This window comes from Chrysochloris asiatica, unplaced genomic scaffold (genome assembly GCF_000296735.1).
Source record: "Chrysochloris asiatica unplaced genomic scaffold, ChrAsi1.0 scaffold00168, whole genome shotgun sequence".
Lineage (NCBI taxonomy): Eukaryota > Metazoa > Chordata > Mammalia > Afrosoricida > Chrysochloridae > Chrysochloris > Chrysochloris asiatica.
In genome coordinates this window covers 2,107,430-2,121,231 of record NW_006408686.1, presented here as the reverse complement: position 1 = coordinate 2,121,231, position 13,802 = coordinate 2,107,430, and the positions used below count along the sequence as shown (strand labels likewise).

Here is a 13,802-nt window from a genome sequence, read left to right as displayed (position 1 = left end):
GGGTTCACAGAAGTCTATTGAACGTTGTAGGGCTTAGCTCGCAGCTTCATTGCTGTTTTTCCCTCACTTCCCCTTACTGGTGACGAACGTGTTCACGAATTAAAACGTGTATTCCCGTTGAGTCTTAGTCTTAGAAGGGGGTTTGTCCTGAGGAGACCTGACCACTTGCCTTGATGTCTCCTGGGCGAGCAACTTGCTTGTTCTTATAGTAATCAGTCGGTTTGCCTATATTGTTTTGCATTTTACCTGTCGGTCTTTCTTTCAAGAAGTAGATATCCTTGTTTTTAACTATGTGGCTTGCTGAATTAAAGCAGTTGAATTTGATACAAGTTCAGTGTCATTTTCTCCAAGAATAAATTCATCATTCTGGGCTTGAGATACTGAACAAGATATCTGCCCTCTGAACCCTATGGCTGTATTTTCACCCAAGAAGGTTTAGAGACCCGCCCTCTTGGATAACAACAATCACAGGCAAACACACAAAGCCCTCATCATGTGACGGAAACCCAGCATAACGCCTGTAATCCTACTCGGCACAGAACTAGAGAAGGTGCTGGCTGGAGCCACTTCCTTTCTGTTTCCCACCAGGGAGACTGAGTTCTACATTGATGTGCGTAAAGGCCCTCCGAAAGGTTCCTGTGGGGCCCTTCACACTGATGCGAGGCCCTTCACACTGATGTCGACAGTCTGGTTGCTGAGAATGGCCTTCATTCTCTCAGTAGATGCAGCAAAGCTGAAACCTTCTTTTTAGTGGGCGTATCACTTGCCAGGTGAATTGCTGCACCTTTGTATTTGGAATATTCCTGCTCTTAGACATTTGGGAGCACGGTGGCTCCATAAGATAAGCACTGGGCTGCAGTTTGAGCCCATCAGCCGCTGCTCGTGAGAAAGATGAGGCTTTCTGCTCCCATGAAGATTTAAAGCCTCAGAAACCCTACCACAGGGTCACTCTGAGTCTGAACCTGTTCAAAGGCACTTAACAACAACTCTTAGACATTTAAGTGGCTTTGGTATTTATTTGACTTTTGAAAATAATATTTTTATCATGTATTTGGCGAAGGTTTTTATAAATGTTTATTTCCATTCAACAGTTTCTACACAAACTGTCCAGTAGAAGTGGTTTTGTTCTTCACCATGCATGAATTTCCTCAATCTTTCTATTCTGTTTGTTCCTTTTCTATTAATCATGTTTCCTTTTCTCTACGTTGTTGCTCTTACGGGTTTTTTGTAAGTACATAGTTATTAATCATTGGTGATGTTCTTTATCTCGTGAGCCAGTCAGTTATATAACTAAAAAGTGACCTCGGGAATAGTTTGTTTTTTTTTTTAGTGAGAGTGAGGTTTTCTTTATTTGATTTTACAAAATCGGAAGTCCAGCCCCGTAGACAAGGGCAGACACCAAAAGTGACCTCGGGGATAGTTTTGCTTCCAAGTTTTCAAGAGGATCTCAGGGATCTCTTGGGGAGACTTGCATTCTCGGTTTAGGGTTTCTGAGGAGTGGCTGGTGAGCTTGAACTGTATCCTTGCAGTTCAAACTGACCTTGTTGTGAGTGCTTATCCTATAGCCCCGCACCAGAACTCCTGAGTTCAATTAGTTGAAGTCTTGAAATGAGGGGTCAGTAGTGGTAGCCAGGCATCATTTAGTTCACTGATCTGAGGGTAGATAAGCCAGAGTTTCTATAGAAAATTAGTGCAGGGAAGTTTCTTTGAATCTTTGGTTCCCTTCTCTTTTGTTTTGGGTGAGTAAAGACCAACAGTTGCATCTTAACATTGACAGGAATTTTATTGTCTTAAATAAGACAATAAAAGAACTTCTGCCTGGATTTACTTTCAACAGTCATGGAAGCAGCAGTCAGGAAATCATATGACATATTGCATTAGGTAAATCTGTTGCACAAGACCTCTTTAAAGTGTTCAAGAGCAAAGATGTCAGTTTGAGGACAAAGGTGCTCCTGACCCAAGCCTCTCGTATGCATAGGAAAGTTGAACAGTGTATAAGAAGTTCATAGAAGAACTGATGCATTTGAGTTATGGTGTTGGAGGAGAATATTAAAAATACCATGGACTGTCAAAAGAATAAACAAATCTGTCTTGGAAGAAGGGACCAATCCTTGGAGAAGGACATCATGTTTGGTAAAGTAGAGGGTCGGAGAAAAAGTGAATCCCCAACAAGATGGCTTGGCACAGTAACAGCAGCAACAGACTCAAGTGTAGCAAGGATTGTGGGAATGACTTGTGACCAGCAGGGGTTTCCTTCCGTTGTACACAGGGTCGCTATGGGTCAGAACCGACTGGACGGTACCTAACTGCAACTAACAACAACATGATAAGCTTGGTCTTGTATAAAGTATTTTCCCTAAAGCTCAGTTGTGAAAAATTGATCCTTTCCTTTAGCCAATTTGTCACATGTTGAAAGTACTTCTTCATGAGGTAAATTGGCGGTTGCGTAGATAGGTCCTTTTATACTGTGCCATCTGTGAATCGTCTTATCTACCAGCCACGTTGTTAACGTTGTTCAATGTGATAAAGTCAGTTCCAACTCATAGCGATTCTGTAGTATTGCTGAGCAGTGGCTGGTGATTTTGAACCATTGACTTGTCCTACAGTGCCGTACCAGGACCCCACCAAACACTGGAAGACGTGAATTCTGCTTTTCCCGTTCTAGAGTTATTCCTTCTGTATACTGTGTTTACTGATCTGTTGTTTTCCTTTCTGTTTTATTTTGTTTCCTCCTAGGAATGTATGACCTTAGTTTAGAATATCTCAGAATATACTAGACGGTTCTTCAGGCGCTGGCACTTTGTCACTACATTTACTCCTCAGAGCTGCGCGGTGATGAGGTGTGTGGTCTCCTCTTCATTCATATGTGGAATGTGAGAGACCTCTCAGATTCCCGCAGGAAACCTAGGGTCAGGAGTGCTGGGCATTCTGGTCAGTGAAAGAGGGCAAAGAGGAATAGGAAGGCGCTCTCCTTATAGAGAGGACCATCTGGTCCCTGAGGTTCCTGGAGCAGTGGCCTCAGAGGGAGGTGACTTCCACAGGTGACTCTGCCCCTGGCCCCTCCTCCCTGTGCACCTCTTCTCTTCCCAGCATCACCCTCCTCAGGGCCACTGAGGTGCTCACAGCTCCCTCCTGACAAGTACAAAGATTCGATTCGTCTGGTCGTCAAATGGTTATTTCCTCCGTAGTAAGGAAAAACATTACACCGTGTTGTAAGAGAAAATAACAGCTTGGAATAGAAATATTTGCAATATGTTGCTGAAAACCACAAAATTTCCTGTAGACATACTACATGGTCATAGTCATATGTCATAAAGGAAAACAAGTGGATCCAAGAAAATGAAATCTTTGGCAACATCAGTCTTTTCTCCGTTTATCATAATGTTATTTATTGGTCCAGTGGGGAGGATTTTTATTTTCTTTCCATTGAGGTGCAACCCGTAGCAAAGGCTGTGATATTTGATCTTCATCAGTAAGTATTTCAAGTCCTTTGCTTTCAGAAAGCAAGGTTGTATCATCTGAATATCACATTTCCTGTTTTATCCTTGAAATAAAGTTGTATTGCGTGAGTCATTGAGGCAGTATACAAAGAGCAACAAGCTAAGATATATGGGAGAAATTGTTCGAGGTCACCTCACTAGTAATGGACCCATCATTGGAATATCCACTTAGGCATAGTAGTAACAATGCAGCGTGTTGGATGTTGGAGTTCATGGATGTGGTGTGTGCCTGAGAGTTGAGAGGTGGAATACATACCTGTCCAAAACAGGACACCACAAGTTTATTCGTTTAGCAAACATGAAAAGTACTAGCTGGGTAGGTAGGGTGTGTGGTAGGAAATTGGTGCTGGTGGTGGTGAAGTGCCATTGAGTCAGTTCCGACTCATAGTGACCTGTATAGGATTTCCAGCTAGCAGCTGGTGGGTTTGAAGTGACCTTGTAGTTAGCAGTTCAGTGCTTATCCCACAGCGTCACACCAGGACTCCCGGAAGTTGTTGTTGGTTGTTGGTAAGAACCATTGAGTTGGTGACCCTATTTAGGGTTTCTGAGGAGCGGCTGGTGAGCTTGAACCATTGACCTTGTGGTTCAAACTGACCTTGCAGTCCAGTGCATAACCCATAGCACCAGTTGGGCTGCTAACCTCAAGGTGTCGGCAGTTTGAAACTACCAGCTGTTTGAAACTACCATGGCAGTTTGAAACTACTATGGGAGAAAGATGAGGCTTTGTGCTCCCATAAAGATTTACAGTGTTGGAAACCTTATGCAGGGTTGCTATGAGTTGGAACCGACTCCATAGCACATAACCACCACCGCTACCATCAAATTCCATTGAGAATAAAATGACCATCTTCTCTGAGGCAGATGGTAAGATGAATATAAAAAGTAAACCTTGTGTGTCTCCCAGCATGCAACTCTGTAGCATTCTAGGAGTTTATTCTGAGTAAGAATATAAGGGCTCTCATTCATTTCCCTACTGTGAGTAGAAGCTAGGGCGTATCTGTGTATAGCGTTGGCAAGCTAGGAGAACAGCAGTAAAATCTACACATTGATTCATGTTTCTCAAAATCTAGAACTGCTTCCCCTCATCTTCCCAACCTTTTCAAGTGGTCCCTAGTCCTGAGACTGGGTGTACATGTGTTTGATGTTGCAGGAAGCAGTGACATTCAAGGACGTGGCTGTGGTCTTCACTGAGGAAGAGCTGGGTCTACTGGACCCTGCCCAGAAGAAGCTGTACCAAGATGTGATGGCTGAGAACTTCAGGAACCTGGTGTCAGTGGGTGAGGCCGGCCTCTCTCTTGAGGGTTTTTTAGCTAACATTTTCAAGATTTCGAATGGTTACCTGACTCTGGGGAATTGGTTCTCTTCCCAACAGTTTTTAATGAAGTACAATGGTAGAAAAGAGCAGGATTCCCTAGGAAAGACCGGTCACGCATTCCAGCACAAACTCTGGCCAGTTACATGTGTGGTGTGGGTGTCAATGGAAGAGATGCCGTGAAAACAGACATTGGTTTAAAAGCAGGTCAGCCTGTGTGCTGGTAGAATGTACTTAAGTGTATGTTTGTGGATCTTGAAATGCCATTTCTTCAAGTGTGTCAGCTCATAAAATATGCTTAAAAAACACTGCTTCTGATAAATTCTTGAGTTTGCGTTGAATGACAAGATTCAAGTAAATTGTACCAGCAGTGTGTTCTTTCTGTTTTTGGTTTTTTGAACTTTTTATGGTGAATTGAGTGACAGTTTATAGATCAGATCATGAGTCCCACATTCAACAAATCAACACGTTGGGTCATTGCAATGATTACAGTCCCACCCACGGACCATCAGTCAACAGTGTTGCTCTCTGTTCTCTTTAAGTCTGGCACTCCTGAGTGTTTCTATTACCTTCATCTTCTCTGTGCCAACCACCCTCTTCTGTATTGTCTTCCTGCCTCATCACTTAATCTGTGTCTACCCTCTACTCCATGAATACTTCTCCCTTCCCTCTCATCCCTGGGAACCATCATAGAATGTTTCTTTTAACGAGAAAACCATTTTTTTTTTAACTTTTTACAACAGTGGTCTCATATAATACTTGTCTTTACGTGATTGGCTAATTTTACTCATCATAATGTCTTTCAGGTTCATCCATATTATGAGATGTTTCACAGATTTGTCATTGTTATTCAACATTGTGTAGTGTGTATGTACCAAAGTTTGTTTAACCATTCTTCTTTTGATGGACATTTAGGCTGTCTCCATCTTTTTATTATTATGAATAGCTCTGCAATGAACAGCATATATATCGATTCATGTCACGGCTCTTGTGTCTTGAGGAGGGTACATACCAAACAGAGGGATTGCTGGGTCATACTGTATTTCTATTTCTCACCTTTTGAGGAAGCGTTAGGCTGTTTTCCACAGTGGTTGCCCTGTTTTACAGTTCCACCAGCAGTGTAGGAAGGTCCCAGTCTCCACACCCTCATCAGTGTTTGTTTTCTGTGGTTTTTTGTTTTTTTCTTGAACTTTGTTTTCATTGCTGGGGTAATATGTTATCTCATTGTTTTGATTTGCATCTCTAATGACTACTGATCTTAGCGTTTTGTTGGCTGCCTGGATGTCCTTTTTAGTGAAGTGTCTGTTCATTTCCTCTGCACAATTTTTAATATTGTCTTCTTCATGTTGAGGTATTAAAGTGTTCTGTAATTTCAGATAGTAGCCCCTTGTCTGATATGTCATTGCCAAAATTTTTCCCTGTCTATGGATTGTCTTTTTCCTCTTGATGAAATCTTTCCATGCACATAGGTGTTGGATTTTGAGGAGGTCCCAGTCATCTGTTTTGTCATCTTCTATTTGTGTGCTATCAGTGATGTTTGACAGTGTAAGTATGCCATGTATCAGAGCCCCTGAGTTTGTCCTTGGTTTTTTCATTGATGATCTTTATGGCTGTAGGTTTCAATTTATTTAATTTATTTTTCTTTTGTAGGTTTCAATTTTAAGTCTTTATTTCACAGAGTTCTTTTTTTTTTTTTTTTTTAATGTGATGTAAGATACGGGTCTTGTTTCATTCTGCAAATGGATTTTCAGGTTTTCCAGCACCTTTTGTTGAAGAAACTCTCTTCCCCTTTTAATGTGTTTTTAATCTTTGTCAAAGATGAACTGACTGTGGTGGTGTGCCGTGGAGTTGGTTCCGACTCATAGCGAACTGACCATAGGTGGATGGATGGATTTCTGAATTCTCAATTCTGCCCCACTGATCTCTGTGCCTCTCGTTGTACCAGTTCCAGGCTGTTTTGACCACTGCGGCTGTGTAGTAGGTTTTGAGATTGGGAAGTGAGAGGCCTCCTACTGTGCGTTTCTATTTTAATAATGCTTTGTTTATCCAAGGTCTCTTTCCCTTATGTACTCTAAATTAGTGATTAGTTTTTTTCATCTCTTTAAAGAATGATGTTGCAGTCTGGATTGGGCTAGAATTATATGTATAGATTGCCTTGGGTGGTGCTGACATTTTCACAGTGTTTATAGTCTTCCTATGCATTAGCCTGGTGTTTTTCCTTCCAGTTTTGTACATCTCTTTTGGCTTCCTGTAGTAAGGTTTTGTAATGTTCTTTGTATAGGTCTTACATTTCTCTGGTTCGATTTATTACCAAGTATTTCATCTTTTGGATTGCTGTTGTAAATGGTATTGTTTCCCTAATTTTCTTTTCAGAACAGTGTATCAGTATAAAGGAATCCAATTAATTTTTTTTCCAATTTTTAAATGTTGAACTTGTATCCTGCTACTTTGCTGAATCTTTCAATGAGTTCCAATAATCGTCTGCTATAGGACATAGTAGAACTGCTCCATAGGATTTCTGAACTGTAAATCTTTCGGAAATAGACTGCGTGTCTTTTTACCCATAGAGTGACTAGTGGGTTTGGACTACTGAATTTTGCTTAATAGTCCAATGTTCAACCCATGGTTACTCCCCAGGGCTCCTTAAGGCTAGTGAATTAGCAACTTAAATTTCTTCTGCCACCTTGATTTCCCTGAATTGCCATGAACTTTTAGTATATATTTTAGGGAATTGTGGTTAGGTGTTGTGGAGTTGGTTCCGACTCATAGCAACCCCGTGCTCAACAGAAGGACACACTGCCCGGTCCTGAGCCGTCCTCACAGTTGTTACGTTTGAGCCCATTGCTGCAGCCGCGGTGTCAGGTCATCTCTTCGGAGGTCTTCCTCTTTTTCGCTGACCTTCCACTTTCCTAAGCTGGTCCCTTCTGTCTTATGCTAGAGGGACAGTTCAGGATGAGAGTAACAGGAGCCATAATGTGACATGTTGCTACACTTCTCATGAGCTCAGCGTTTGGATAATGTGTCTGATGGCAGAACTTGATAACTTCCTGGATTCGTTTACCAACATTTTGCATATAAACCAGTCAGAAAGGTGTCTCTGATTGTAGCCAATGAAACATTTCATGTGTATGTAGATTTGCATATGACTTCGGAAAGTGTTTCCTGAGATGATTTTTTTGCTTTTGATTCTTTTCTGTTTTCTGTCTTTTATTTTTCTTAATGTTTGACACAAACTTTTGAATTTCTTTCTTAGTTCATTATGAACTACAGTCTTCAATTTGAAAACTTGTTGTGAGTGGTCCATTTTATCTACACGGATTTTCAAAACTCTGTTTCCAAAGAGACAGCAAAAAGCTCCACCCAGAAAGAGTCTGTGTTGTCTCTTGCACATTTCACTAGTGATTTTTGTTACCTCTGATGGCTCCTCAGCAACACCACTTTTGTTGGACCCACGTCTCTGGTACAGCTTTGCAATTTCTCAGCAAAACTACAATTCCCTTCTCCTTTCTTGTTTTACTGCACTTGCTTGGAAAAGCTTTGTTCTTTGATGTGGCTGAAATATTCACTAACACATCAAACATGGATGGATATATTCATTCAGCGTGCACTTGTTGAGCACTCACAGTGAGCCTTGCACTCTTCGGCACAGTGGATACGAAGCAGGAAACCCTGAAAATGCTTGCCCTTGTTGAAGGACTTTCTAGTGAGAAAGACAGACAAGAAACACGGTGACCCAGATAGCACGTCAGATGGCACTAACTACTGTGTCACATGTGGACAGTCAGGGGACATTGCCAGAGCTGAGTGGACTGCAGACAGGCTGTATAATTTTTCATTGAACTCACTGATAAGCTGACACTTGAGCAGAGACCACAAAAGCAAGGTACTATCCATGGAGGTCTCTTACTTGGCTAGAAAATTCCATTGTGCCCTCTTCTTTTCCCTCTCCCCAGCTCTGTTTCTGCCCTCGTCACCAAAGATTCGTTTGCTCTGGCTCACGTTTTCCCCGGGGAGTTATGAAAGTGTGCAATGTGGTTAACATTCATCACAGCGGATGCCATCACATCAACTTTTTGCTCTTTGTCCTTCTGAGGGAATCTCCTCAGCAGGAGCTAAAGGAGCCCTCACTCACAGCTTGTGTGCCTCATTTTAGCCTATCCAGGCGCATGTGTATTTCTTCTAAATCTGCAAGTTATCACTTGTGCAGCCATTTGAGGGCCTCCTAGTGTAGCGCTGTGGGCTAACGCACTAGACTGTAATGTGTGTTTGAACCACAAGTTTGGTGGTTCAAGCTTGCCAGCTGCTCCTTGGAAACCCTGTCAAGGACCGCTGTGTGTCTGAACCGAGTCGACAGCACTTAACAACGACTGTTCCTTAGGCATTGGAGTAATTGTCCCATGAAATATTCCAAGACCGAGTTTCACACATACTGCCAACACAGACAATGTCGCATCCACATCGGGCATTCCTTCCAGGAGAAGACTGGCATTCTCTCTCTTCTGTAAAAACTTCCTTAGACGGTAATTTTTTTATGGCATTCCATTAGGAAGTTTTCTGAGAAAATCATCTAAAAATATTCAAACTTTTAATTGTGCTGTTGATTTTCAGTATTATATATGTTTTAGTTGTAAAAATATACTCCACAAAACATGTATCTTGTTAATTCTTTATTTTCAACATGATTTTTCTAACGACGTAATTTACTATCCGAGGTTCACACTCCCTGAAATTCAATAGAAATTGTAACGGGTTAACAGTTTGTTTATCACATTACTAATTATTTTTAATTAAGGCTTTGATTTCTAAAGTATATCGCACATAGTGGATTTGGTGTTGAATTCGCTGGTAGGTTGGGCTGGAGTCACGGGGTGTGACAGAACTCGCAAGTAGGGAGGTTCAAAGGAAAAGGCTGCATTCACTTTCCAAGGGTGGAAAGGGGCCTAATGTCAGAGAGAAGTGTCAGCCTGGAGGGTCAGGCCTTTGGGGCTTTTATTGGGTTTTTTTTTTAGGAGGGAAGGTAAAGGTGGGCTGCAAACAGGTGGAATGGGAGGCAGATTTACAATGTAAATGGTGGTGCCCTCTGGGCTAGTCTAGCAGGATATTGGGATGTCATTTAAGATATTGTCCATGGGGTGAGCATCACAGGATATTGGGAACTGACTAAAAATAAATTGTCTGTTTATGGCCTCTGGGCAGAGTGTAGGAAGTCACTTCTCAGTGGGATTGGCTGCGCTTCATTCCTGAAAAACAGGCTCTCGGAGGGGCCAGCAGTTCTGTATTCCTCCAAAGCCAGCTGAGTAGAGCAGTCTGGAAGCTTATAAGAGTTTACACACTGCACATGAGTCCTTTCAATAGCAACAGGTTAACAGTTTATATCCTGTTACCTGTTTTTTAGAGTCCTGGGGTGTCACTGTAGGATAAGCACTGGACTGCTAACTGCAAGGTCATCATTGTAAACCCACCAGCCGCTCACCGCTCCTTGGAAACCCTGTACAAGGTTGCTGAGTCAGAACCTGCTTGATGGCACTTAATAACAACAACCTGTTTTTTAATGAGGGCTTTCTTTTGTAAATTGTAGTGAATTTAGTGTTTTTCTAAAGTACCTTGTTAATGGCAGGTAAACCAGAGAACATGATAGGCAATGGGAAAGAATCATTGAACTTCTCTTGGTTCAGTAATAATATCTCAGCCCCTATCTAAGTGTGAAACATTAAAAATGCTTAACAAGTCCTTTACTTGTCTCTGTCTCTGAATTCTCTGTTCTTACAGGAGGCAAGATCCCAAGGCAGATGGAGACTTTTCCACAAGCAGGAGCCCACGAGGAGCTTTCTTGTTCTCCAGTATGGCAACAAATCCCAAGTAACTCAATCAGGTGCCAAGATTCCATGATAAATTGGTCTCAGTTCTACAAACAAGATGATTCACCCTCTTCAGTTGCAGGAGGGCTATCTGTTATTTACAATGGAGACTCATCTCAACTGTGTAATGAGTATACAGAAGACTCCAGTGACGTCTCTAGCTTTGATCTTCATCAGCATTCGCACTCAGGATTGAAGTCTCTCACATGTAATGAATGTGGAAAAGGCTTCCGTTATATCTCAGGACTCCGTAACCATCAGAGAATTCACACGGGAAAGAGTCACTACCAGCGTGATGAGTGCAGTAAGGTGTTTAGTCAGAGCTCACATCTGCAAAGCCATCTGAGTGTCCACACTGGAGAGAAACCCTACAAATGTGAGGAGTGTGGGAAACGCTTCAGACATCGAGCGACACTCAATGTCCATTGCAAAGGCCACACAGGAGCCAAACCTTACAATTGTGAGGAATGTGGGAGGGCTTTTATATATCCTTCACATTTTCAGGAACATCAGAGAATCCACACCGGGGAGAGACCTTTCAAATGTGACATATGTGGTAAGAAATTTTGTCGTAGAGCAGCACTTAATAATCACTGTATGGTTCATACAGGAGAGAAACCGTACAAGTGTGAGGAGTGTGGTAAAGCGTTTGCTCGTAACTCGTATCTTTATAAAATCCATCAGAGGCTTCACACAGGAGAAAAACCTTATAAGTGTGAGGAATGTGGTAAGAGCTTCATTCAGCCTTTTCAGTTTCAGGCCCATCAGAGAGTCCACACTGGAGAGAGACCGTACGTATGTAAATTGTGTGGGAAAACCTTCATTTACAAGTCACAATTGCGTTCCCACCAGGGAGTGCACTCTGGAGAGAAACCTTACAAATGTGAGCAGTGTGGGAAGAGTTTCAGGACCAAAATTCATTGTCAGGTTCATATGGTAGTCCACACAGGAGAAAAACCCTATAAATGTGATGTGTGTGGGAAGGGCTTCCGTCAGAATTCATATGTTAAAATCCATCAGAAGACCCACAACGTAGAGAAACCTTACAAGTGTGAGGAGTGTGGGCAAGGCTTCAATCAGAGTTCACGACTTCAAGTTCACCAGGTGATCCATACTGGTGAGAAGCCGTACAAATGTGATGAGTGTGGGAAGGGCTTCAGTCGGAGAGCAAATCTTCAAATTCATAGTAGAATCCACACAGGAGAGAAACCCTATAGTTGTGAGAAGTGTGGGAAGGTTTTCAGGCAGGTTTCAACACTTGTAACCCATCAGAGAATCCACAGTGGAGAAAAACCATTCAGATGTGAAGAGTGTGGGAAGAGATTTTGTCAGAAATCACAGCTTCATTGTCACCAGAGAATCCACTCCAGAGAAAAGTCATGAAGATTTGAGGGTCACCATCTCGATCATCGTCAGAGGATCTACACAAGAAAGAGAAACCAAACCAAACCAGTGTGGGTAGTGTGGTCATACAGTTATACCTCAAGTCTTCAGGGCCCGTGCTGGAGAGAAGCCATACAAATTGCTGTGTGTGATAAAGTCTTCCGCCAGACTTCAGAGCTTCAGTTTCAGTGTAGAATTCACAAAAGCGAGACCTTGTTAATGTGAGACATGTTGTAAACGCTTCTTGTTAAGGTCTTGCTTTACATCTTACAAGACACCAAAGATTCCGTGGTGGTGAGGACTTTTTTTTTTAATGATGAGAGTGGCAAGAATGTAGGGAATTCTCTCAGAGTAAAGAAATCTTATAAGATGATGTTTATAAAAACATTTGCTATCCAAATTTTGTGCTCATCAGGTTTCATAGGAGGGAAACAGCCGACAACCCTCTTATAAGTGGGGGAGTAAGAGCTTTAGTCAGAATCTTCGATGTTACCAGATGTCATTCAGAACACAGGCCTTAAGAAAGGATGCGTTTGATCATAACTATAATGATGGCTACATCAAAACCAATGTTTACTAGAAGATCCTTGAAGGTGGGAACTTGTGTTGATGAATCTGGACAACCTTCACATGAGTAGCAGTTCTTAGGCATGCTTAGAACTTGTTTGTTAAAGAATGTTTTGTTTTTAAGTGCCATTTGAACAGTCCAGTGCCTATCCCATGGCACCACACTAGGAGTCCATTTACAGAATAGAAAAGAGAAAGTATACACTTGGAAGTATATCCAGGGGAGGAAACTGGAGAAAACAATTTCCATGAAACTGTCATTAGGTGAAATGGAGAAATTTATTTGCTACTGTAATTTATATTACTATTTTGACATTTACCTAGTTGACTGCTGCCCTCCAAATATCCTCTCTGTTCTCAAGGTTATTTTGGCCCATCGTCTAGTCTGATTGATTTTTCTCTTTTGTTGCACGATTTTAGTGTCACATCCAAGAATCCATTGCTAGGAATTAGATTGCAAAACATCACTCCTCTGTTTTGTTCTAAGAATTCTATGGTTATAGTTTTTGCATTTAGTTTGTTGATACATGTGAGTTCATTTTCATGTATGTTATGAGGTACAGGTCCAGCTTCATTGTTTTACTTGTGGAAATCCAGTTGTATCTCAACCATTTATTATACAGACTAGTTTTTCTCCCGTTACATAGTCTTACCACCTTTGTTGGAAAATCAGCTAACCATTGTTGTTGTTGTTAGGTGCCATCGAGTCAGTACCGACTCATAGTGATCCTGTGTGCAGCAGAACGAAACACTGCCCCATCCTGGGCCAACCTCACTATTGTTGCCACGCTTGAGTCCATTGATGCTGCCGCTTTACCAATCCATCTTGCTGGGGGTCTTACTCTTTTCCTCTGACCCTCCACCTTACCAAACATGATATCCTTCTCCAGCGACTGGTCCCTCCTGACAATATGTCCAAAGTATGAGAGACGAAGTTTGGCCATTCTGGCCTCCAAGGAGCACTCTGGCTGCACTTCTTCCAACATGGATCCGTTTGATGCAAAAATTTGTTTCAGGACTCTCAACTCTAAAGATACACGTGGTTATTCCAGTACCAGGATGTTTTTTATTATAATCTGTTTGATTGTAGTATAGTTTGAAGTTGTAGGAAATATGTGAGTCCTACAATGTTCTTTTTTAAAATTTCTTTAGCCAGTGCAGTGTTACATATGTTTGAGGACT

The 13,802-nt window shown here is 41.8% G+C and overlaps 1 protein-coding gene across 1 annotated transcript; it reads left to right on the top strand.

Moving 5' to 3' along the window:
- Nucleotides 1–4,632: 4,632 nt before the first annotated feature.
- On the top strand, nucleotides 4,633–12,053 carry LOC102838021 (zinc finger protein 234-like). The gene is made up of 3 exons (XM_006871496.1): nucleotides 4,633–4,777; nucleotides 10,582–11,403; nucleotides 11,740–12,053. The coding sequence occupies exons 1-3, from the start codon at nucleotides 4,633–4,635 to the stop codon at nucleotides 12,051–12,053; spliced, it is 1,281 nt and encodes a 426-aa protein (XP_006871558.1).
- Nucleotides 12,054–13,802: the final 1,749 nt, after the last annotated feature.

Excerpts from the sequence above, each read along its gene's own strand:
- LOC102838021 (XM_006871496.1), top strand. The coding sequence starts at position 4,633 with ATGTGTTTGATGTTGCAGGAAGCAGTGACATTCAAGGACGTGGCTGTG. Across the intron at positions 4,778-10,581 it reads CAGGAACCTGGTGTCAGTGG|GAGGCAAGATCCCAAGGCAG; the intron begins GTGAGGCCGGCC and ends CTGTTCTTACAG. Across the intron at positions 11,404-11,739 it reads GTGTGAGGAATGTGGTAAGA|GCTTCAATCAGAGTTCACGA; the intron begins GCTTCATTCAGC and ends AGTGTGGGCAAG.